Here is a 26220-nt window from a genome sequence, read left to right on the forward strand (position 1 = left end):
TGAAAAATAAATATTTGTAATATATGTATAGCTAAAGATACAGTATTCGCATCAACAGAGGATTGCGGTCACGTGAGTTATAGTTGCCTGCACTAACTATAACGGGGGAATTTCATTGGTTTTTTACGAGTGAAATGTCCAGCTAACTATAACATGTGTGAAACCTATGGTTTTTTCAGTGAATTTGCAAAGTTTTTTAAATGCTAATTCCTAACTATAACGTGTGTGAAACCTATGGTTTTTTCAGTGAATTTGTACGGTTTTTTAAATGCAAATTTTGTTTTTGAGATTTTTGGTAAACCTATGTATAAAATAATATATGTACTATATCCTGCATTATGGAATGGTTAATTTTTTTTTTTGTGCATTTTTTTCTGTGTGCGTACGGTAAGCTGACGCTACGCGCTCCGTACGTCATAAGTACAGTGCGCTTACGTGATACGTACGTGGCGTACACGCATGCGCGTTGCGCGGAAGCAACGTCGCGGTTACGCAGGGGCGTGTAATGCGCATGCGCGAGTGCGTCTTACGTACGCGCTCCGTAAGCGCTCCGTAAGCGTCACGTTTGCGCATGCGTACTTGTTTACGAGCGCGTACCGTAAGCTTACGGAGCGCGCACGGTAGGTCATGTGATCCACAAAGAACACTTTTCATTGGTTGAAACTACTTTCAGTTCCAGAAACTTCCCACACCACACCCATTCCCCTCATTACTGCTTGAGATCCCCTAGGAGAAGGAGCTGAATTGACATTGAGATACAATGGCAGAGCAGCAGACCTCTTCTGAGAGTGAGCCTAGCAGCACCATCATCAGACAGAGAAGGAGGAAACAAAGGGATTCTTTTGTGTGGGAGTATTTTACTTTTCCAGAGGGGCAGAAAAAGGTCAATGCTCCATTGGTCACTTGCACACTTTGTGACCGTGTTTCATCTAGAGGAGATCCAAGGAAGAAGTATTCCTTTGGAAATCACTCTATGATAAGACACCTTAGGGATAAACATCCCAGGACCTTTGCTCGACATACTGGAGAAAACTCTTCAGTAAGTCACCTGAGCCCAACCTCCGAAGCTCAGCCGAGTACATCATCGGCAGCTCAGCTGAGCCCTTCCTCTGAGGTGGGAGCATCACCGTCTTCTGCTCCTCTGGACATTAACCCTCGATTTCGGAGGGTTTCAATGAGGTGTACAACGTGTTGTGGTCTTATTGTTTTTGGGGAGACCAGTGTTTCCCTTATTAACAATAAGATAGACCAGCACGTTTGTAGACGCTCATAATATTCCCATTCTTTCTTTCCTCCATCCCTGTATTAACCCAACGGCTCTTTTAAGAGCCAACCTTGCCTCACAATTTTTTTTATTTTTTTTTAAGCTTTCCTTTTTGAAATTTTTTTTTTGCCGTGCGCGTACGGTACGCGTAATCGCGGAATAGTTACGCGAAGTTCGCGGAATTTCTCCGTTTACGCCGTGCGCGTACGCTACGCGCATTCGGCGATTTTTCGAAAAAAAATTAAAATAAATTTTTGCCCTTGGGGGTCCTTCTGGGACCCCCTGACAAAGGCTAGGGGGTCAGGAACTGTCCACTCTGCCCCCTTTTCACGTTCTCCACCTTTGTTTTTCACCCCCTCAGACTGCGAGAGACAAAATGGCGGCCGACACTTCCTGGTTTTCGACCGATTCGAATGTTTACTGAGATCTAACAACCAATCAGAATCGTGCTCGTGCACGGCGGCGTGCGCGTACGGTAAGCTTACGGTACGCGCTCGGAGCGCGCCCATAGATAGATATATATTGATTTAAATGCTATTTTCTCAGGAAATACTGAACAGATTTACACGAGACCTTCAAAAGGCACATCCCTGACCTGAGGGCTACCTCTCTGCCAAATTTCAAGTAATTCTGTTCACCCAGCGTGCACGGCACTAACTGCGTAAAGTGGGCGCGCGGTGCGCGAAGCGCACCGCGTGCTCACTGTGCGCGCACGGTGCGCGAAGCGCACCGTGCGCGCACAGAACGAACTGCGTTAAGTGGGCGCGCACGCCATGAATGGCGTACAGTAACTTAGCATTTAAAAAAACGTACAAATTCACTGAAAAAACCATAGGTTTCACACACGTTATAGTTAGGAATTAGCATTTAAAAAACCTTGCAAATTCACTGAAAAAACCATAGGTTTCACACATGTTATAGTTAGCTGGACATTTTACTGATAAAAAACCAATGAAATTCCCCCGTTATAGTTAGTGCAGGCAACTATAACTCACGTGACCGCAATCCTCTGCTGATGACATATGTGTCTTTATGAAAAAAAAATATTTGTAATATATGTATAGCTAAAATTTAATGGAAGAAGACATGGGCAAATAATTGTCTAAATACAGTATTAGCATCAGCAGAGGATTGCGGTCGCGTGAGTTATAGTTGCCTGCACTAACTATAACGGGGGAATTTCATTGGTTTTTTATCAGTAAAATGTCCAGCTAACTATAACGTGTGAAACCTATGGTTTTTTCAGTGAATATATATATATATATATATGTGTGTATATATATATTCACTTAAAAAACCATAGGTTTCACACATGTTATAGTTAGGTGGATATTTCACTCGTAAAAAACCAATGAAATTTCCCCGTTATAGTTAGTTCAGATAACTATAACTCGCGCGCCCGCAATCCACTGCTCATGACGTCACATATTACATCACTCATCACATGGTCAGTGGCATCACTCATGACATCATCCTTGTGATAGAGTGGTGGTCGCGCGAGTTATAGTTATCTGAACTAATTATAACGGGGGAATTTCATTGGTTTTTTACGAGTGAAATATCCACCTAACTATAACATGTGTGAAACCTATGGTTTTTTAAGTGAATTTGCAAGGTTTTTTTAAATGCCAATTCCTAACTATAACGTGTGTGAAACCTGTATTATTATTTTTTTTATATATTTATTTTACAATAAATTACGTATTACATTTTTTTTTTTTTCACCGTGAGCGCACGGTGCGCGCACCCCCGCGTTTTAAAATAAAACAAAAAAAAATTCTGCCTTCGGGGTCCTTCTGGGACCCCCTGACAAAGGCTAGGGGGTCAGGAACTCTCTACCCTGCCCCCATTTCACGTTCGCCACCTTCCTTTTTCACTCTCGCACTGAAAACAAACATAATGGCGGCCGACACTTCCTGATTTCGACCGATTCGAACGTTGACTAACATGTAACCACCAATAAGAATTACGCTCGCGCACGGTGCGCGCACCCTGCGCGCGTATAGATATTGATATGCTTTTAAATGCTATTTTCTCAGGAAATACTGACCAGATTTACACCAGACCTGCAAAAGGCACTTTCTTGACCTTATGGCTACCTCTCTGCCAAATTTCAAGTAATTCTGTTCAGCCGTTCGGGCTGTAGCTGTGTCTAAAGGTCCTATGGAAAAATGCATGGGGAAAACGCGTTTTGGGACCCCCCTTTTTTCTCGGCCCCCGCTTGACGAATCCCCCCGAGACTTTGAGGGTAGGAGCTGAGCGGAGCGCCCCATTAGTTTTGAAAATTTCGCGAAGATTTGTCAACCGGCGCCAAAGTTATTCAAAATAGAATTTTGAGATTTCCTATGGAAACACGGTCCTAACTATAACTATCTACTGGCGACCGCCAGTAGATAATATGTGTATATATATATATATATATATGTGTGTGTGTGTGTGTGTGTGTGTGTGTGTGTGTGTGTGTGTATATGTATGTATATGGTGCTGGGAGTTTGTCATTACGAACTCCACAGCACCATAATGGTTTTACTGAAAACTGGGAAGTTGGTATCAAACTTCTCAGCACATTAAATCCACACTGATGCCAATGTGGGATTTGATGAAAAATGCGCTCAGAGGGCATCTTAGAGATGCCCCCTGAAAAACGACCCAACTCTAGTGTCTCTGCTGAGTGGCTGCTCGCCAGGTATCACCACCAGACATGTTTCTGGACCCCTGGGTCGAGAGCCTGCTGCTCTTGGGGGTCTGAACCAATGCACATCCTTGGACGAGGTGCCAAGCCTCCTCCCCCAGGATTGGCAGAGTCCACGAAGGGGAAGCTTCAAAGGCTAGCCGTCTTTGTGAGCTACCCCAGCCCTTCACTGCTTCCAGCAACTGGCCCCCACTGGTTCTGATCCCTTGGGCTGGCGAATCGGCAGGAAAACCCAGTGAGGAAGGGAGGTGTGCCCACCTTTGCCAACCCCACCCCTCACGTGGGTAAGGCGAGGGGAAGCACAACTCTCAGTCCCCGCCATCTTGCAGATGGGGGACCCAGCCAACCAGAGAGGCATATGCCTCCCTCCCACTGGAGGGTGGCATAATAGGAGGTGTAGCCACCCCAAGGAGGGGACCCATTGGTCCAAACCTTCACTTACTTATAACGCCCCTATATCTAGTATTCTGATGGATACATCTGCCTGTGGATTCTCACCTTTTGATTTACCCCTGCGCCAGCATTCCACTGAAACTTTTTCTTAGCTCTCCCACGTCGACGAGGACATCATAATAGCACGGCTCCGCTCACGACTCCGTATGACATCACTGGAGCCATAAGAAGACCTTGTCGGCGTGCTGACGTCAGTTCCCTTTTTTCTGCGCCATCGATGCGTAAAATTACTCTGAGACTCTCCATTTTCTTCATAGGTTACTTTGTTACTGCTGTTTTCCTTGGTGTAGCGGTGCTATAGCGACATCGAGGAAGTCGGGTTTTAAGCCTTGCAGAAAGTGCGGGGGCCATATGTCTATCACAGACCCCCATGATGACTGCTTGTGGTGTGTCATCGGACCACGACGTTGAAGGCCCCTCTAGTTGTCGGAAAATGAATCCGAAGGTTTTGAAGGAGCGTGAGGCTAAGCTTTTTATGGTAAAAGCAAGAAAGGAGAAGAGGAGCCGAAAGAGGTCGAAATTGAAGTCGTCAAAGAAGCACAAGAAGAAGAGAAGGCACAGCTCCTGGCGTCATTCATCGAAAGGTAGAGCTTCGAGGCCGACGCCTAGGACTCCTCGATATCGCTCTAAAGATTTCATCTCGCTGTCGCCTTCTCCTTCTCCTAAAGCATCTCTGGCTCACTGTCCGATGCCGAGGGTTTCTCCGGCGCATTCACCGACGCCAAAGGGTTCTCCAGCGCCCAGGTTATCTTCGGCACCGAGAGGTCCTCAGGAGCCTAGGATGTCTTCTCCTGTGCCAGCGGCCTCTCCTGTTCTGGATCTGACGTCCCCTGTGCCTACTCGGCCTTAAGCATATTCAGACTCAGCTCCTTATCCACCCTTTCCTGAACCTGGGTCGGATCCTTCGTATTTTCTTAAAGCGATGTACGGCATGTTTGCCAAAGCAGCCTACCCTACCCGGTGCCCCTTCGGGCCCCGTGGGTCCGCTTGCATTCAATTTGGGCGCCTCAGCAATATGCCGAGGCACCTTTCGTGCCCTTTATGCCAATGGCACCGTCCTGGCCGTTTCCCGCTCCGAGGTTTTCTACGGCGTTTTCACACTCTCCGGTGACATCTGGTGGTCTTTCTTCCTCTCGACTTCGATCGGCGCTGTTGCCCACATTGGAGGCTCTTCCATCGACGCCTGCGCCTATGTCTCCGGCGCCGAGCTTGGCGCTGCCGACGCTGGTTCCGAAGTTGAGGTCGAGAAAAGAAGCCCAAAGACTGTTGGAAGAGGAAGAATTTCAGCGGGGTGATGCTGAAGAATGTGAAATTGAAGACTGTTGATGAGTTTGAGGGCCTTCGAGAGGCGAGTGGTCTAGACACTTCCCCAGAGTGGGAACTTTCTTCACCAAAGGCCTTACCCTCTCAGAATGTAAAACCATACCATGCTGTGATTAGAAAGGCTGCTGAGCTTTTAGACCTTCAGTTACCCACTGCTGAGTTCAGGCCAAATATTCTTACCAAGGTATTACATTCCCCATCTTCTGTAGTCGAACCTCTTTTGCCTTTTAATGAGGCTTTGACTGAGCCAATTCTAGACTGTTGGCGGAAGCCCCTTTCTGCTCCTGCTGTATCAAGGTCTGTAGCAAGGAGGTACAGGCCTGCCCCTGGTGATCCTGTTTTTCTTTCTGCACATCCTTCACCAGAAAGTTTAGTGGTGCAGACTTCCTGTTCTAAACAGGCTGCTGGATCTTTGAGGCAGAGACTCTAAGAAATTGGAGCATTCTGCAAAGAAGGTCTTCTCTTCAAGTATGGCCTTGAAGTCCACCAATGCTGCTTGCTTGTTGGGGAGTTATATTCATGCCTTAATGGATTCGGCCAAGCAGTTGGCTCCCAAGTTACCTTATAATGATAGAGGTCTCTTTTTAGAAGTTCTGGCGGATACGCAGGCTGCAGCCCATCAAGTTTTATTTTCTGGACACTGCTGATTCGGTGGCCAGGGTGATTGGTTCCTCTATTGCCACCAGGAGGCATGCCTGGCTCAGGTCTTCTGGGTTTTCACCTGATGTGCAGGATACTCTCCTTGACCGTCCGTTTGATAGATCCAAGCTTTTTGGTAAAAAGGCTGATTCTGCGCTGCAGAGGTTTAAAGACAGTAGAGCCACGGCGAAATCCTTGAGTCTTAAGTCCCAAACCAGAGAATTTGGGTATAGGACATACCGTGGTTTTTGTAAGGCGGCTTCCTTTCGAGGCTGTCAACAGTCACAGCAGCAGAAGAACCCTCTGTACAAGTCTTATAGAGGGAAGAGCAGAGGTCGTCTGCGAGATGCATCACGTCCGCTCTTCTCCTCCTCTTCCTCCCGTGCCGCCACCGCTGGTACCACAGGAAAGCAGCTCTATATTCCCCATCTTGGAGCATGCTGGGCCTGTAGGGCGTCCGGTGTCCCATTTTCTACAAGATTGGAAATCGGTTACTTCGGACTGTTGGGGTTTTGAATCTTGTGGAGAATGGATACGCCCTCCCCTTCCTGGAGTTTCCTCCTCCTTACCCTCCTCGCCAGGATTGGGGCTTAGAAGACCATTTGCTGCTTCTGGAGGTTCTTGCCTTGTTGCAAAAAGGTGCGCTAGAGGTGGTTCCAGAGCAAAAAAGGGGTCAGGGATGTTATTCCCGTTATTTCCTGATACCCCAAAAGGACGGTCAGCTTAGACCAATCCGGGACCTCAGGGTTTTGAATTTTTACCTCCGGCAGGGAATGTTCAAAATGTTGACCTTGGCTCAGGTTCTTCTAGCGCTGCAACGGGAAAATTGGATGGTGTCGATCGATTTGCAGGATGCGGGTTTTCATCTTCCCATCCTGACGTCGCATCGGAAGTATCTCCGGTTTACGGTAGGGTCACAACACTACCAGTTTGCGGTCCTACTGTTTGGTCTCACTTACGCACCACAGGTCTTCATGAAGGTTATGGCGGTGGTGGCCGCACATCTCAGAAGGTCGGGATTCCTGTCTTCCCCTAGCTGGATGACTAGCTGCTCAAGACAAAGTCTTCAGAGATGGTGTTGAACCACTTGCATGCAACAACGCAGTTGTTGTTGTTGAACTTGGGTTACTCGATAAATGTGCCCAAATCTCACCTACTGGACACTACTGTTTGTCAAGCTATTTCGCCTCCGCAGAGGATTCTCGACATTCAGGAGACGATTCCTTTATTTCCTGATGGGGCGGTTGTTCCAGTCCTGAAGGGTCAACGTCAGTTCGGTCTGTTCACTTCCTGCATTCTGTTGGTCAGTCATGCACTCTGGCACATGAGGGCACTCCACTGGTGCCTCCGCAGGCAGTGGTATCGGCACAATGAAGATCTCGGGGAGAAGGTCAGAATCTCCAGAGACACTGCAGCCGAGCTGTCTTGGTGGAGTGTGCAGGGCAACCTGTCTCAAGGAAAGCCCTTTCAGCCTCCTTCGCCGATGGCCACCGTGATCACAGATGCCTCCACTCTAGGGTGGGGTGCTCATCTGGGGGATCTGGAGATCAAATATTGCTTCACATCAACCTTTTGGAATTGCGTGCAGTACGTTTGGCTCTCAAGGCCTTCCTTCCCTCCCTTCGCAGTCAGTCGGTTCAAGTCCTGACGGACAACACACAGCGATGTGGTACATAAACAAACTGGGAGGGGTAGGGTCGTATAGTCTCTGCAGAAAGGCTCTGCGACTCTGGTCCTGGGCTCAGGGCCGTCAGATATGTGTTTGCAAATCATCTGGCCAGGGTGCTAAATGCGCGTGCAAACAGTCTCAGTTGGCAATACTCGGCTGATCACGAGTGGTGGCTTCATCCGGAGGTGGTCGTTCGCATCTTTCAGATGTGGGGGTTTCTTCGGGTGGACCTTTTTGCTACTCGGGAGAATGCGCACTGCCCCTCGTTCTGCAGTCTTCAGTATCTGATGCAGGGAGCGTTGGGGGAGGAGTTTCAATTGGATTGGAGCTCGCAACTCTGTTACGCTTTTCCTCCCATACCCTTGATTCCTCGAGTTCTGAGGAAGATTCGCCAAAACAGGGCCCAAGTCATTTTGATCGCCCCAGATTGGCCACGAAGAGTGTGGTACACAGATCTACATCACCTCTCGTCGCACCCTCCGCTCTGTCTCCCTTTCAGGGCAGACCTCCTCTTGCAGTCGCAGGGGCAGGTTCTTCACCCCCACCTCCAAAGCTTTCAACTTCATGCCTGGAGATTGAACGGGGCAACCTGAGTTCTTTCTCTCTCCGGCTAGATGTGGTGGATGTTATTTTATCATCCAGGAGACACTCCACCAAATCTGTCTATTCCTCTAGGTGGTACAAGTTTGTGACATGGTGTGGAGAGAGGTCCATTGATCCACTGAAATCCCATTTATCTGACGTTCTAGGATTTTCACTTTCCTTGGCCAAGCAGGGTTGTGCTGTGGCTACTGTTAAAGGTTATTTATCGGCCTTGTCGGCTTTCCTCTGCTTGCCGAACCAGCCGTCTTTATTTAAGTCTCCTATTGTTATGAGGTTCATTAAGGGCCTCGCCAATAAGTTTCCTCCCACTCCCTTCATAATGAGTCAGTGGGATTTGAATGTAGTTCTTACATTTCTGATGGAGTCTCCTTTTGAGCCTCTTCATAGTTGTCTGTTGATGCTTGTTTCTTTTAAGACGGTCTTTCTGATCGCCATTACCTCAGCCAGTGTAGGGTAAGTGGGCTTCAGGCTCTTAGTTCTAAACCTCTGTTTTTGACCATTCATGCAGAAAAGATGGTTCTCAGAACCATGGCTTCTTTCCTGCCTAAGGTGATGACTCCTTTCCATCTAGGGCCGTCTTCTATCCTCCCCCTCACCCTTCTAAGGAGGAGGAGACACTTCACCGTCTGGACCCTAAGAGGGCCGTTAGCTTCTACCTGGACAGAACCAGGGACCTAAGGCTGGATGATCAGCTCTTCGTGGGCTACATCGAACGAATGAAGGTAAAAGCTGTCAACAAGCGAACACTCTCCAGGTAGATCATCTTGTGCATCAAAATCTGCTACGCCTTGGCCAATAAGGAGCCACCTGAAGGTATTAGAGCTCATTCCACTAGAGCCAAGTCTTCTTCTTCTGCTTTGGCTAGAGGTGTTCCTGTTGTAGACCTTTGTAAGGCGGCAACTTGAGCCTTCCTCCATACCTTCGCAAAGCATAACCGCTTGGATTCGGAGGTTAGGAGGGACGGCCATTTTGCACGCTCTGTACTGCAAGATGTTTTGGTATAGGCAGGTGGACACCCCGCTCCAGGAGAGGTACGGATTTGGGATTCAATTCAAAAGGTGAGGAATCCACAGGCAGACGTATCCATCAGAAGAACAATTTACTTACCTTCGGTAACGCTTTTTCTGGTGGATACAATATTTGCCTGTGGATTCCTCACTGACCCACCTGCCTCTCCGTTTTCTTCCTGCAGATACCGAATAAAGTTTTGACTGTCTGACATTGTCAGTTTTTATATGTCATACAGTTTATTGCTAGGAAATGCTTTTGTTGTTGCCTTTTCCTTTCTATTTATACTATATGTATTTGTATATATTTTGTGTATACTGGTGTTATGTTGTCGGTTCGCCTCGAAGACACGGAAAAAATGGGAGGAACTGACGTCAGCACGCCGACGAGGTCTTCTTATGGATCCGGTGACGTCATACGGAGTCGCGAGCAGAGCCATGCTATTTTGACGTCCTCGTCGACGTGGGAGAGCTAAGAAAAAGTTTCCATGGAATGCTGGTGCAGAGTAATACAAAAGGTGAGGAATCCACAGGCAGATATTGTATCCACCAGAAAAAGCGTTACCGAAGGTAAGTAACTTGTTCTTTAGGGGCAACCCCGAACCTTGTCTCCTCGGACAAGAAACAACCAGAAGAAGAAGGACCGAAGAAGGCGTGCTGAAGTAAGAGGAGGAGGACGCCCATTGACTTGACCTCAGCCCTACCGGCTTGTCCACTCCGCAAACCTGCTTCAGCGAAATCCAGGTGTGTCCTGCAGCCAGCAGCCCTCAAGAACCCGAAGGACATGCCCTGCCTTCACCAAGACTTTGTGTCCCGTTAGCACCAGATTTGCTAACCCACAGACTCTGGCTAAATCCGCGAGTCTGCACCACTCTGCACCCGACAACCACTGCCCGAGTTTGTTTGGCCCAACAATACGAGAAGGTCTTTTTGGCAATCCTGAACTGAGATCTGGTGATCTTTGACCTGCCTCGAGTCTCCAAACGACGCCTGCAGCCCCTTTCTGGAGGATCCCCCCCGACCGTGACTGGAGTTGGTAAGAAAACCAGATGCCTACAAACACCCCTGCACCTGACTTCCCACGGCCTTGGCTGGTCCAACCGACAGTGTCCCAGCATCCCCAGGCATCCCAACTTACCTCTCCAACCGGTGGTCACCTTCAGAAGATCTTCGTCCCCGAGCCTGCAGTGTTTGTTGCAACCGGAGAATCCCCATTGAAAACAACAGTGCACCCAACGCCAAATCAGCACCCTGCAGCCATTGCTGCAGGGGAATTTTGTGGGCTAAACCAGATCCACCTTTACCGTGGGCCTAGCACCAGAAGCTTTGCTCCCACATCCTTGTGGCCTGCTCGTGAGCAGCCACCAACCGGAGGCCCCCTATCCTACATTGGATAAAATTAGGCCTCAGCACTCTGCACCCAACCACACTAGTGCCGCTGAAGGAGTTCTGAGAGTGCATCCTCGACCCTGGGGGAACTCTGGTTCTAACCCCAGAATACCAACTCCCACAAATAAGTACTTGCCTGCAAACCGTTAACTTCATTTCCTCCCACGGGATTGCATTAACAGTTTTTCCTTAAAAATTCTTCTAAATGTGGAGTTGGTTTGTACGAAGCATTGAAAAACGGCATAACTGTAAAAACTGAATTACTTACCTTTTGTCTAGGAAATGTTTGTGTGATATCTAGGCATATCACACTGATTAGCAAAAGTAACTTAAAAAGTTATCCAATGAGTAACGTGTACTGTAATCTACAAAGTAACTAAAAAGTAATTTCAAACTGTTGACTTACCTGTAACTCAACCAACTGCATTTGAACTTGCAGTCGACAAACAAGTACCCCGGCACTCAGAAGTGTAATATCCCTTTTCCTTCGCATCAAGCCTAATAAGCAAAACCACATTCCATTTTCTCAATATGTCAATGATTGCAAGCAAAGATGGGTTCGTACAAAACATTTTTGTTTAATTTTATCAAAACATTAAGTTCGAGTACAACATTATGACACCATAATTTTCAAACAAAGACCATAAATACCCCTAATGCTTCAGAAAACTTAACAATTAGAGAATTTTCTTTTTTATTTTGAACCTGCATTCAAGTGTAAATCGCCGCTTAAGATTTTGCGAAGTATTATTTCACTTACCTGCACCAGTCTTTGCTTGGTTCTAGAAATAAAATAACTAAATGTTTTTGATACAAACAAATTGGTCTGAGTTCAGTCTTTGAGTGTGTGACATTTCTTGCATGAGTGTGTACAACAAATGCTTAACACTGATAAAGCCTTACTGCTCGCCCACAATACCATAAATAGAGAGTAAGGTGCTAGCTACTTTTCCTCTGCCTACCTTTGGGTTTCCACTGGACTCAGTGTACACTACTACTCATTTTGGTATAGTATATACAGAGCCAGCTTCCTACAGCCATTTCCTAGTGTTGGCCACAACAGACCGCCAACTTCTGCGTCTGTGCCTCTTCTCCTTACAAATCTTCGTCAGCGAAAAAGACTCGGTCGACGGACCTGTTGACAACCGCTCCATCGTTGACTGCAGGAAAATTTTAATCGCTGTCGCCGGCTACCGTTGGTTCTACGCAGACGGCGAGTGCAACGACGACTGCTTCTTTGACTATGTTCAAATACCCAGTGTCAATGCATGGGTCAACAACGATTACAATAAAGTGCATCTTTCTGTCGACATCGTCCACGGAACAGAAGAAAGTCACTGGAATGGCACGGATGACATCGGATTTGACTTCCTTGAGCAAGGTATCGCCGCTTCCTCCTTCACTCCTCCTGGATTTGAAAGTGTCTGCAGATGAGGTCCTGTTTGGACCAGCGTATAGTCCTTCACAATTAAGAGTGATGTGTCAGAACACTGACAATGAAGAGGGAGTACCAAGGGATACTTCAGACTATATGTAGACAGATTTTTCTTTTAAAGATCATCCTCTGCCAAGACCGCAGTAAACATAAACATTTTCTGGAATCCCAAACACCATAACCCTGCAGTCCGGGACGACCTGAAAGGCAGCCTGAAACACAACTTCCTGATGCTTCGGAACCTCCTTCAGCTCAAGAGAGTATGGCGGCCCCTCTGGTCTGAACTATTGGAGATGATTATACTGAAAGCGATCCGGAAGAGCAGCCAGAGGAAGGAGAGTTGGTTCAAGACACAGGCACTGCAGGTAGGGAATGAGATGACTACATTGCACCATCCTCACCATCTCATTCACCTTCCCCTGCCAGTTCTCTTCCAGCGGACATTGGGGGTTCCATAAGTTATAGTAACAAGTGTCTAAAAGATTTGACATGCTGCACCCTACGAAGCAAGCTGAATGCTTCCTGTATGATTTTAAGGATTCCACCAGAAAATCTACATGAGCCATTCCAGTGGTAAGCTACATCTGGGAGGAGGGGCTCAAATTAATGAAGAATCCATCTTTGGTCACTGCAGTGGTTCCGAGAATGGATAAGAAATATAAAGCCCCTGATTCTCCTCCTGCATGCTTAATTGGACATTCAAGACCAGTGGTTATGCAGGCAGCGCAGCTCCAGAAACCCTTTTGCCCCTTGTTCCGCCCCTCCCAATAAGGATGGCAGCAGACTGGATAGTATAGGAAAACGTTTTGCAGCAATAGCGGCTACTTCCTTCAAAGCGTCAAATGCCTTAGCTATCTGAGGCAGCAATGCCCGTTGGATGTGGTCTGACTCTGCACCTTTTCTAGACCATCTCCCTGAAGAAAAGAATGCACGGGCTACGCAGAATCTTCAAGAAGGGGCCAGTGCGGCGTCTGAAGTCATAGATAAAGCAATGGATATATCTTCCATTGCTTTCTGACAAATGACAGGAGCTATAGTACTACGCAGACAGGGCTGGTTGAAGGCTACCTCCTTCCTCCCTGAGGTTCAGCCGAAAATTATGGATAGGCCATTTTACGGTGAATATTTATTTGGGTAAAATGTTGCTGATGCTCTTCACGGGATAAAGGCGGAAACAAAACCGCATTCTACCTAGAAACACTCCAGCAGCAGCGTTTTCAGTCGTTTCGTGGAGGAAGAGATAGCGGTCAATACCAGCAAAAATCCTCTTTTCAGTCATATGGACACCAGCCATATCTACAACAAGGATATACACCAGAATATGTGGAGCAGCAACAATTTCGAGCGTCTAACATGCCTTACACGCAGCAATCAACTTGCCGACGTCGTCCTACAAGGGGAAAATCCCAGGACAACGCTAGACGCCAGTGACTTTTCAGTTCCACCAGTCACCTCATACCGTCACAAGCCTCAAAAGGTCCACTATGTGTCTGCCTGTTACCATCAGTGGCTCAATTTACAAACGGAAAAATGGATGTTGGACATTATTCAACAAGGACACACCTTTGAATTTGTCCAAAAGCCTTTAGGTCTCCCTCTTCTCAAGAGAAAACATCAACATCTAACTCTATTGAAGCAGGAGATTTTAGCTCTTATCTTGAAGGGAGCGATAGAGGAAGTTCCTCAGCAACACCGTAGAAAGGGATTCTACTCACACTTCTTTCTCATAAAAAAGAAGCAGTATGGCAAATGGAGACGGGTCATGGATCTCAGACCCATAAACAAGTGTATCAAAAAACGGCCCCTCAGAATGCTGCTGTTGCAAGAAATTCTATTGATGATCAACAAAGGGGACTTTATGACATCTCTCGATGTCCTGGACGCCTATTTTTACATCCCCATTTACGTCAAGCATCTACGTTTCCTATGGTTCGGGGTGGCAGGGGGCCACTATCAGTTCAAAGTACTGTTTTTCGGTCTCTGATCAGCGCCCAGAGTATTCATGAAGTGCAATGCACTAGTGGCCGCCTTCTTAAGACAGCAACGGCACCAGGTTTATCCCTGCCTGGATGACTGGCTAGTCAAGGGGTCTACATACCACTCTGGAAATAACTCTTCATGGGCTTGTCATCAGCTCTTCAAATTGCTGGGGCTGCAGATAAATATGGAAAAATCATCCCTCATACCAATACAATCGCTGGGGTTCCTTGGGGCTGTTCTGGACACCAAGATAGCGAAGGCTTACCCTACGACATAACGCATTCACAAGATCTTGCATATAACGACTCAAATACTAAGAAGAAAGTCCGTTTCAGTGAGAATGTACAAATCTAAGCTGAAAATGCTATCCTCGTGCTTTCAATTGTTTCCAAACTGCTGTTTGCATACGATGCCGCTTCAGGAACAACTGGATGTCCAGTGGATACAGGCTTACGTCTTATTCGACCGTCACATTCGCTATCCCCAGGCAATAAAAGAAGCTCTGTCATGCTGGGGAATACAGCAAACTATATCTCCAGGCCTCGCCTTTGAGGCGCAATGTCATAGTTACGTTATGACTACGGACGCATCCCTTCAGGGATGGGGGGGGGGCACATCTTCAGGAACTAGAAATTGATGGGAAATGGACCATACAAGAGTCATAGATGTCATCAGTGATGTCATGAGGGATGTCACTGACCATGTCATGAGTGATGTAATATGTGACGTCATCAGCAGTGGATTGCGGGCGCGCGAGTTATAGTTAGCTGAACTAACTATATCGGGGGAATTCCATTGGTTTTTTACGAGTGAAATGTCCAGCTAACTATAACATGTGTGAAACCTATGGTTTTTTTCTGTGAATTTGCAAGGTTTTTTAAATGCTAATTCCTAACTATAACGTGTGTGAAACCTATGGTTTTTTCAGTGAATTTGCAAGGTTTTTTAAATGCTAATTCCTAACTATAACGTGTGTGAAACCTATGTTTTTTTCAGTGAATTTGCAAGGTTTTTTAAATGCTAATTCCTAACTATAGCGTGTGTGAAACCTATGGTTTTAAGTGAATATATATATATATATATATATAGATAGATAGATAGATAGATAGATAGATAGATAGATATATATATATATATATATATATATATATATATATATATATATATATATATATATATATATATATATATATATAGATATACTTATGTGTAGATCTACAGTATGAATAAATTGTTTTTCTCAGTGGTTTACATATATATTTTCACTTTGTGATTAATAGTTTATTGAACGCTTCTATTGTAAGAAGGAAAGTCTCCCTGCCTTTCAAGAGGCAGTGCTGAAAAATCAATGCAGAGATTTATTGCTACTCCTTCTTTATGTTGACATACCCCCCCAGACATGCGTTTCCAGTGCCAGTAACTTCAGTAGCAAATCCCAAACTTTTTACAAATGGAATATTGGTAGGATTAGGGAGTCACCCTCCAATAAGATACTTTTTATGAAAGCATTCTTACATGTTAGTCTTGCCAACACCCTTCTATTTAGACATCTCCAAGTTCCCCAGCTCGGTTGACAAGAGCTAATCTATGCAGGAGACAGCATGTACGTCTACACCTTGCCCAAAGTAGCCTTTTGGAGATAATCAGTAATTGGTGTGGTCCTGTGTAAACAAGACCATCAACATCTGAGTTATGTTATAGCTCCTGAAAAATAAATCCACTTCATGACCCCTTACTTTGTTCTTGGCTCCAAGAAAGGCTTACACAGCTGAAAAGCACTTCCCGTCAATATTGCAGTGCATCTTAGAATCTCAATAATACTCAAAATGTGTCTGTTACGCCATGTTAGGTCAGAAGCACAGCACATCACAGCAGACTTTGCTCAGAAAAGAACTCTTCAAATATCAAAGTACGAAAATGTAAAAAATATCATTCTTAAAAAATCACCTGCAGTAAAAATAAAGGGAGTGTAACATTTCCTAAAGATTGTCAATACATTCTAACCGACGTTAAAGAAATAGATAAATTAACACATGGAGATAAATGCAAAAATGTTAACATTGCAAAATTATCAAAATACACTCTGTGTGATGTGACCACATTTTATAAGCCTACATTTTTTATATTTCAGAAGAATGCTTGTTCATATAATCTTTATATAAAAGTAAAGTACAATGTATTTGAGTTAGTTGGTATATTTCCCAATAGAGAAGGACCTCAAGAATTTTACACATTACATTTCTTTGTTCATTTCTATTTAAAAAAAAGCAATACAATGTTTAAACCAAAAAGGAGCTTTTTCAACTGTGCTGCAAAATCCAAAATACGTTGTGAGCTTGTCTTCCTGTACAGTTTCTGCTACATTTTCACTTGTTTGTGTTTTGATTTGTTTAGCTATATGTTAAACTCAAAAATGCCTTCATTTTTACAGCTGTGCCATATTGACTGCCAATCAGAAGGGGGGATTCCGTCCTATTCGTTTGCCTTAATGGTGATGTTCTTTCTTCAGCAAAGAAAACCACCAATTCTTCCAGCCTATTTGGGCAAGTGGGTGAGTTAAAAATGTAATGTATGTACATAGGGCATATGTTTAATTCATATTTTGACAAGAAAGCAACCACTTTTTCATTTTAGCTAGTGGATACGATTTCATGATCTTGCAGCGCTCCATTGAACTTAAAAACCTCCACTGACCTCAGTATCTGAAAGAAACAGTTAATTATAGATTCCTTACCTTAGAATTACCCCAGGCGTCAGACTGGATCTGAAAAGCTTTGTCGTCAGCAGTACCTCTGCACGTCAGAAGGTGGCGTCGGTCGTCTCTGCGTCCGTCGTTGGCTTCGTGGTCATCGGGATGACGTTGCGGTAGCTACTTAGACGCCGCCCTCGCGTGCTGACGTCAGTTCTTTCTTTTTCCGCGCCAGCCAGTGCAGATACTAAGAGAGCGGTAACTCCAGTCACTTTTTGACTGAACTTTTTGACCGACTTTTGTCAACGTCTTTTTGAGTCCTACGACTCCTGGTGCACGTAGGGATTCCCGGCTTCAAGGCTTGCAGGTCCTGTTCTCGACTGATGTCGGTTACGGATCCGCACCGTGTGTGCCTCTTTTGCCTGGAGTGCGACCATGACCCCAAGTCGTGCTCTGACTGCTGGTCCATGGCTCCGAAGGTTTTGAGCAGTCGGCTCCGTGCTGTTCAAGGTCCAGGTCGCGAGGAAGGTCGAGGGACCTGTCTCGGAGCCATCATCACTCATCTTCTAAGTCTTCGCACTCGGGGTCAGGTAAGTCGAATCACAAGAAGAAGTCGTAGAAGCATCATTGCTCTTCGACTTTTCCTCGTCGGTCGGCTGATACGATGAGAGATGCGGGCGGTGCCCCTCCTGCAGCTCGGCGTGCGGAGCCTTAAGAGCCAACTCAGAGTTTACCTCCCTTCCTGGGACCCGGAGCGACTCCTTGGGCAGCCCAAACCTGCCAGCATGCTTTCTGGCCCCGCGGACTCGATTTTGGGGCCTAGGGATTCTCCGCCGGCAGCTCCGGCCCCAGGGCTGCAGGTCCTCCTTGGATCCAGGCCTGAATCCTGATTGGCACCGTTTGACCTTATTATGCCTCCACCGGCGCCGCTTCCTCTGGCACCGCTACCGCTTTTGACGCCAGTCGTGCCCCCGGCCGTCATCGACCCTGGCCTCCATCCTGATGTGGATCCGGCACTGTGCCGGGTGTTTGTGCCTCTGTTCACTCATGGGGTCCCTTTTAGGCCAGATTGGCACCCAGAGGATGAGGAGGCGGACTGGGAGGGGTCAGGTCACCATCTGACTGACCAGTTGGAATGTGATCAGGACTGGAGACAGGACCTGGGGGATGCCAGTGATCTGGACATCTCCCCTGACCTTGGCATGTTGTGTCCTCCTACAACGGCTGACCTCCTGCATTCGCTGGGGTTCTCCATCAATGTGCCGACATCGCACTTAATCCCCTCTCAGAAGCTCCTCTTTAACGGAGCAGTTCTGGACACGACGCGGTTTCGGGTTTATCCTCCCGAACAGCGAGTCCGGGATATTCGGGTTATGATTCCGATCTTTCAGCCTCTATCCCGTGTTTCGGTCAGGATGACCCTGAGGCTGCTGGGCCTCCTGGCCTCCTGAATCCTGCTGTTCGATCATGCCACATGGCATATGCGGGCTCTGCAGTGGGATGTGAAGTTCCAGTGGGCGCAGCATCAGTGGAATCTGTCCGATTGCGTCCAGATCTTGGAGGGCACTGCACGTCAACTGGTGGATCATGTACCAGGATTGGGTCAACGGCAGATCCTTCTCCCTTCCCCAACCAGAGCGCACAGTGGTGACGGACGCATCCCTTTTGGGATGGGGCGTCCACATGGGAGAGGCGCAAATCAGAGGCCTCTCTTCGGTGGCAAATAGATCTAACCAAGGCTCTCCTCACTGTTGAAAGAGACCTTGCGCCACCTCAGAGTGAAGACGCCATTCGTGATCCATCATGCACCTGCGGCTGAGTTCGTCCGCACTGGCATTCAGGGAACCTGCCAGATGTTGAACCACGAGGGATATGCCCTGATGTTCCTGCCATATCCAGGGGCTGAGGGCCTCTTGACATAGGGTCCAGGACCGCACCCTGCCTTGTTTGTTGCAATATCACATGGCGGTGGTGTTGTCCGTGAACACCTGCACTACTCTTCCCCGGACAGAGGGAAGGAATGCCTTTAGTGCAAGACAGATCGCCCTGAGCTCCAGAAGGTTGATGTGGAGCCCGGACTCCGCCGGGAGGATGGGTGGGGCGGTAAGGAACCTATAATAACCTATGTTTCTTACAGATATATCGTTACCGAAGGTAAGTTAAATTAGGATTGACAACTTCAGGGGATGAGACATATTAAGGACTGTGCAGCTTCTCCTTCCTGTACATCTAAAGCTAAATCTGGGTTTTGAGTAAATATGGTTAGGATATTTTGTGGTCAGTGTTACGAAGTATCTAAACCAAGTGGATTGTACTTTCCCTTGGTGAGCAGTAGAGTCCAGAGTGGGTCCAATATGGCCATATCCGTACCATGATTTCAGAATATTAACGTTTTGCCCAACTATATTATGGTGGTGTTGCTGTCAAGTGGACATTTATAGCTGCTAAATGTCCATATGGCAAATGTGCCACTTTAAGTCAGTCCTGACCTTTTAACAGACATGTCGTATTCTATGACTTGAAATTTTGTTGTTAACCTTGCACCTATGGGCCCCAAAATCCCAGCAGTAAAGTGCATTTATTTAAAAAGCCAGGATTAGCTAAGGTTATCTCATAAAAAAATAGGACACTTTGCAGCTATAGCATTGACTGATTATAAATGGAAATTCTAAATTCATATCTATTTTATAACCATTGAATAGCCTGACAAATCTCACATGGATCTAGTTCTCATAATATCAAAGTTGGGCACGCTTGGCTAGCAGGAAGTCATATGGCCCATTAATTCCCTGGTCATTGGCACTTAAGGTCTCCCTGTAATCCCCACATGGTCTTCCATTCCTGCACTTCCCATGTTATGTACCCCTTGACCCTTATTTACTCCCTCCTATCCAAGCAGCATTTAAATTTAATTTATAATACGTGAGACGCAGTACTCGCTACTTGACACCTATGGGAGCTTACACCAACTGAATGATCATCGAACCTTGTACTTTGGAAGAATGCAAGTCAATCAGTAAAACTGGGTTCTTGTCGAGCGCGGCTAGTCACCTGTTAGGGTCTTAAGGCACCGGGGGAGGTGCGGGGGGGCAGTGGAGTTGTTCAGATGAAGAAACAGGTCTTGAGGTCCTTAATGAAATGGAGGCAGTGAGGGTGATTGACTGAGATGTAGAGGAAGGGAGTTCCAGATCTTCATAGCAAGTTAGGAGAAGGATCCTCCTCCGGCCGTGGTCTTGCGGATCTGTGGGATAGTGGCCAGGGCCAGGTTGGTGGAGCGGAGGTGTCTGGTGGGAGTGTAGAATGAGAGGTGGTGGTTGAGGTATGCAGGGCCGATGTTGTGGAGGGCCTTGTAGGCTATTGTGAGGAGCTCGAAGGTGATTCTTTTGTTGGTCGGGAGCCAGTGGAGTTCCCTCAGCTGACCGGAGATGTGGCTGGGAATATCCAGCATAAGTCTTGTGGCGGCGTTCTGGATTCTTTACAATTTCTTTTGGAGCTTCTGAGTTTTGCCGGCGTAGAGTGCGTTGCCATAGTTGTTTGCTGCTGATGAGCATCTGGGTGACCTTCTGGACTCAGTGGGGATCCACTTAAAGATCTTTTGAAGCAGGCAGAGCGTGTGTAAGCAGGAGGATGAGGCAGCGTTGATTTGGTGGTTCATTGGGAGCGAGGAGTCGAGGATAATGCTGAGGTACGTGCATGGTCGGTGGGTGGGGGGTGTGGTGGGGGCTCGGAGTGCTGCGGGCCACCAAGAGTTGTTCCAGTTGAAGTGGGTGGTTCCCAGGATGAGGACTTCGGCTTTGTGGGAGTTGAGTTTGAGGCAACTGTCCTTCATCCAGGTAGTGACTGCCTTCATCCCGTTGTGAAAGTTCTTCTTTGTGGTTGTAGGTTTGTCGGTGAGGCAGAGAATCAGCTGGGTGTTTGCGTAGGAGACTGTTTAGTCGGTGGTTTCTGACGATGGTGGCCAGTGGGGCCATGTAGATGTTGAAGCTGATCTCTGTAGGTTCTGAGGAGAACGGTGGGAGCCCGACTCTCTGGGTTCGGCCGTGATAGAATGTTCATCATGTTCCCTCCTACTGCATATTCTACAGATGCTTGACACCTGGGATACTTAGCCCCCCCCCCCCCCCCTCCATCCTCCACGGAAATTCCTGCGGTAGATCACATGCTCGCAAAGGCTTATTTCCCTCCTTTCACCCACTACCTGGTTCCCAGTCTTCCCTTGGCCAGCTCAATAGCATTGGAATAATCTAATCTAACCTGTGTCCACCACTTATTTGCTCTACCCAGGTCAATTGACCCTGTTTAATCTCTTTCCCCTGGTCTCATTATAGCACATTTAGCTTTTCACCTGCTTCCTTCTCCTCACCTGTCCTCCATGCTTGACCTGTCTTTGCTCTGACTCGCCGTACTCCCCAATGACATTTACTTCCTTCTTTCTCCAGCTCGTCACCACTGTTAGACCCTCCACTACCACCTTCCTTATAACTTTGCGTTCAAGACCTGTGTGGCTGTAGATACAGATGCTTTGCATACTCCTGCCATCTAGTGGAAGGTCCGGATGTGTGCAAGTTGTTTTTCTGCGAATTAGTCTCAAGTCACAAAGTAAAGTGATTCCTCTCTTGGTGATAATGTGCATGGCCATCGACTCCATTGTTAAATTGTTTTCTTTCCACCGTCCGGTACAGACGCGTATTACTGTGCTCCGGTTGGAGACCATTTCAGACACCTTTCGGTTCATAATTCACCCTTGCCCACGTTGGTATTGTTATTGGACGCGTTCCCATCTTTGCGTTTCGAAAATCTGGAAAACTGACGCCCGTCTAATCAAAGTGCTTTAACAGCGGCCTTCGGGACTCGCCCTTCTGGATCTATCTTTCCATCTCTTCGGTTACGCCTTAACATGCCCTGCTGATGGAACAGACTCCATTCTGTTTCTGTCCGCGGTCCCACGCTAAGTACCCACTGATAGACCTGCACCAGGTCTGCAACCTGTGCTTGTCGCTTGATCAGAAAGAAGAGAACTGCAAGGCCTGCCAATCGTTTCGGTGAGAGGAAAACCTTTTGAGACCGAAGGGCACGTCGCAGGGAAATGCAGCGGAGAGAGGTTGATGATACGCCTGACATCTTCGAACACCAAGATGTTGAAGAAGAGCAAGAGTAACTCCACGAGCCCTCTGCAGCAGAGGAAGAGGCTTTTTTCATTGACTGCTCTGACTTGGAGATCCTTCACCAAATGCAGGACCTTCCACCGGGTCAGCGTACCGTGAGTACTGACATCCCCATCTTGCCACAGAAAGAACATTCTGTTCCGACCGAACATAAGGTGCCCGCGCCACCACTGCCAGCAAGCCATGGACAGCACTGAAAATCTGCTTTGGATGCCTCATCCTTGCCTGCATCCACCTTCAGCTTCTGCCACTTTGGATCCTAACACTTTGGCTCCGAAGCTAAAGACCATCTCGGCACTGAAATTTTTAGTATCAGCATCGAAATCCCACCTTGGTACTTCGGTGGAACCTATCCTACATAAGATACAGGAACAGCTTTATGCACGCCAGAAACAACTACATATTCAGCCTAAAACTGGACGCATCTTGACCAAAACTGTGGTGTCAGCACTCCCTCCATCCAAGCGCCAAATTTACTTTGGAGAAGCAATAGACTTGCCGGTGCATGTTAAAAAGAGGATGACAGACAAGGCTATCAGTCCCTTGCATCCTCCTCCACCTGCTCCTCCACAACCTCCATCCTTCATTCTACCACCTTCACCCTCACCACCTCATTCTCAGGGTGAGCCCCTGGATTTCAGCCCACAGGGGTCCCCACATTCCTTAACAGGTCCCACAGGGGTCCCCACATTCCTTAACAGATGGACATCAGTGGCAGATGATTCTTATGATGCACCACAGCCTCCGGATCCCTGGTCAGACTATGATGTTTATCCTTCAGGGGACACAGATCCTGATCTGTACCCTGCCAAACCGTCACCTCTTGATGACACCGTATCATATCAGAAGCTCATCAGCCAGGCCCCTCCATGCCACCAGGTCCCGCTCCATAAAGAGCCTATGGAGGAATATTTCATCTTTGAAACCCTCTCCAGTACACACAGGGCTGCCCAGTACCCTTCCTATGTTAAAAGGTATGGTGTGTCACACTGATGACCTCTTTAAAGATCCTGCAAGTGTTATCTCTCTTTGGGTCGTCAAGAAATACAAATCTGCTCCCTCAGACCCTATTTACATCTGAGGGCAACTCGCCCCTGATTCCCTAATTGTGTCCAATGCCCGTATGCGGGCTAATTCACAAACCACAGCTGATGCTCCTCCTCCTGATAAAGAGTCTAAACTAATAAATGCTTCAGAGAAGCGTGTAGCAGTGCAGTCTGCCAATCGCTGAGGGATTGCTAATACACAAGCCTATTAGCCAGGTATGATTGTGCCCACTGGGACGAGGTGAAGGAACTACTTCAGTACCTCCCAGTAGAACATAGGAAGATAGTGCAAAAACTTGTAGAGGAAGGCATACTTGTTTCCTATACCTTCATTAGGTGTTGCCTAGACTGTGCCGCTACAACAGCCAGAGGGATTAAGTCAAGTTGTGACTACAGGCCAGCCATTGCAGCCGGTGTAAGCTGGTGCTAGCACCACTTACTACAGATGTAGGATTCCCTATATCTGAGGTCACTACACTTAAAACCTATAAGTCTCCCCTAAGGAAGACCTTTCAATCCTGAAGGCAGGGTGCTGGTTTCTAAGTGTGAGGGTGCCCCTGCATGAGCAGGACACCCCTACAACCTTCGGAGTCCATTCTCCCAGGTTGTGAGTGCATCAGCCATTATAACATATAGAGTGGCCATGCGTCATTACGCGATGGCCATCTCTAAACTGGCTGTAATGAACCCTGTAGTGTTTGGCATCAAACATGGTGTGGGGGTCTGAGTTCATTCACTGTAAAGCTCCTCCTGGAGGCTCCCAGTACCAGAACCCGACAGCAAGCTAGGGCTGCTGCCAACCAGAGATGTGTTTCTGCCCTCCTGCTGCTGAGCCAAGCTCGAGCTGAGGAAGGCAGAACAATGGATATCCTGTCACAGGGAGGTGTGACCACCTCCTAGACAGGGTTTAGTGTATTGAGGTAGGGTGGGGGGCACTTGCCAGCACCACTGAGACTGCTTGAAGGGCATACTTGGTGCCCTCCTTGCATACTCCAGTTCAAGGAGCCGTTGGCTCCCGCTCTGGTGCGAAACTGACAGAGGACATGGGAGTATCCTCCCCACAGTTCAGCCCCTCCTCTGGGAGGGATCCATGAATCTGCCCAACCCTTTCCTTTGGTTACTTAAGGGCTTACCTGTGGGTGGGTCCCTAGATTCGTCGTGGGACAAGATTCAGATCTGATACAACTTCATCTTCGACCGTCTGGGCACTCTGGACTTCACTGGACTTTGCTCTGGACATGAGACTGCAACTTTGAAGACTCCTGCTGCTCCTGGTCTTGTCGTCCTGCTAGTCTGCTGCAACGTCTGTGCCCATGCTCCATACAGGATCCTCACAAGGCCTGTGGATATCCAGGACACCTGAAGGAATCTCCCTTGAAGTGAAGGAGTCACTTTCCTGCATCTGCAGGCACTGCAACACAGACTGCCGATCCTAGGCTCCCAAGGACTCCGAAAGGCTTAGCAACACAGGTGGCGGTTCTGCAACTCCCTCGAGGCCTGCACTGTCTTCTCACCGAGTTTGAGGCTAGTATCCCTCGTCGGAACCGCAGGAACAGAACCCATGTGCACAGTACTGATTTACCGTTGCCAAGGCTTGTTGACTCCATTCCTCAGAGATTTTCAGGCCCCAAGAAGCTCCAACCTCCAGCATCTCCTGCAGCCAAGATCGTCGTCCTTACCGCATCTCTTGCACCATGGGCCTGTATCTTTCGTGAGCTGCTCGAGGTCCTCTTGCGACTCCTGTGCCTAGGGATTGTGGGTCATCTCGGTGGTCTTCTTTGACTCCAGTGGGCTCCCCTGATTGCTCGACCCTACTTCGACTCCCCTGCTTGTGGTGAGTCACTTGGACCATGCTGGTCCTGACACAGCACCATTTTTGCTTGCTACATTGTTTGCATTTGCCAATGCTTGTTGGTGCTCCCGACGGACACTGACCCCTCAACTCTTGATATTCGACGTGGGACAGCTCGTGAACGGCTCCTGGTCTTCCACAGCGTCGCCTGGTCCACACAGCTGCAGCTCCAAGGTCATCGTCAACTCTCCTGCATCACCAGACATCAGTGGGCATTCGTCTTCCATGCCTCCTGGTCACTCCTGAGTGGCATATACTCTGTACCCTCTGCTTGCAGGTACTTCTCATCTTGAATCCACCTTTGGATTCCACCGGACACTTTCACCTTCTTCGTCAGCGGCATCTTCCTGAAGTCCTCCGTTGAGTTCTATGGCGTTTTCCGATGCCACTTCGCACCTATGCACCTGAATTCACTGGTTCCTAGGGTATCCACAGGTGGGGAGGCTCTCCAACCTTGTCTTCCACGGGGTGTCTTCAGGGTCCCCTGGGAAGGATTCTTCTTCTTTAAAATTGCAACTGTGACTTACCCATTGACTTGAATTGAGCAAGCAGTCGTGTTTCCACACTGCACACGGCCTCATTGGGGTTCCTGGGTACTTACCTCAGGTGGTTCCTTGGGTCCTCAGCACTTCTACGTCTTCTGGGTACAGTCTTGATTTGAGTTGTGGTTCACATCCCACTATTTTAGTATATGGTTTGGTCCCCCCCCCTGGCGACCACTGTGTATTTGGGTTACTTACCTGTTCTATTTTCAAAGTATTGTGTGCATTGTGTTTATATCTCTGGGAAGGAGATATTTTTATGTGTTGGTGAGTGTCTTATAATAAATACAGATTTTTATAACTACACTGTGTGGTTCTTTTTCACTTAACCTATACCAATAAAATTACGTTCTGGGAAAACAAGCTGCTTTACACTCCTTCTGGACTAAGCCTGAAGGCTGATCTCCACAGCTGCCACTTAGAGAGCATTCTAAGGTTGTCTAAGACCACTAAAATCACCATAAGGGTTGTC

General features: G+C 47.4%; 1 protein-coding gene across 2 annotated transcripts in view; it reads left to right on the plus strand.

Annotated features, from left to right (window-relative positions):
• The window catches only part of TUT4 (terminal uridylyl transferase 4), a 1269543-nt gene that overhangs the window by 390928 nt on the left and 852395 nt on the right, over positions 1–26220 (plus strand). For both annotated transcript variants that reach the window (XM_085602613.1, XM_085602614.1), the window contains exon 11: positions 16886–17005. In XM_085602613.1, the coding sequence (XP_085458739.1) occupies positions 16886–17005 (120 nt within the window). The remainder of the gene's footprint in view (positions 1–16885; positions 17006–26220) is intronic.

This window comes from Triturus cristatus, chromosome 4_2, assembly GCF_964204655.1.
Source record: "Triturus cristatus chromosome 4_2, aTriCri1.1, whole genome shotgun sequence".
In the NCBI taxonomy this organism is placed as follows: Eukaryota; Metazoa; Chordata; class Amphibia; order Caudata; family Salamandridae; genus Triturus; species Triturus cristatus.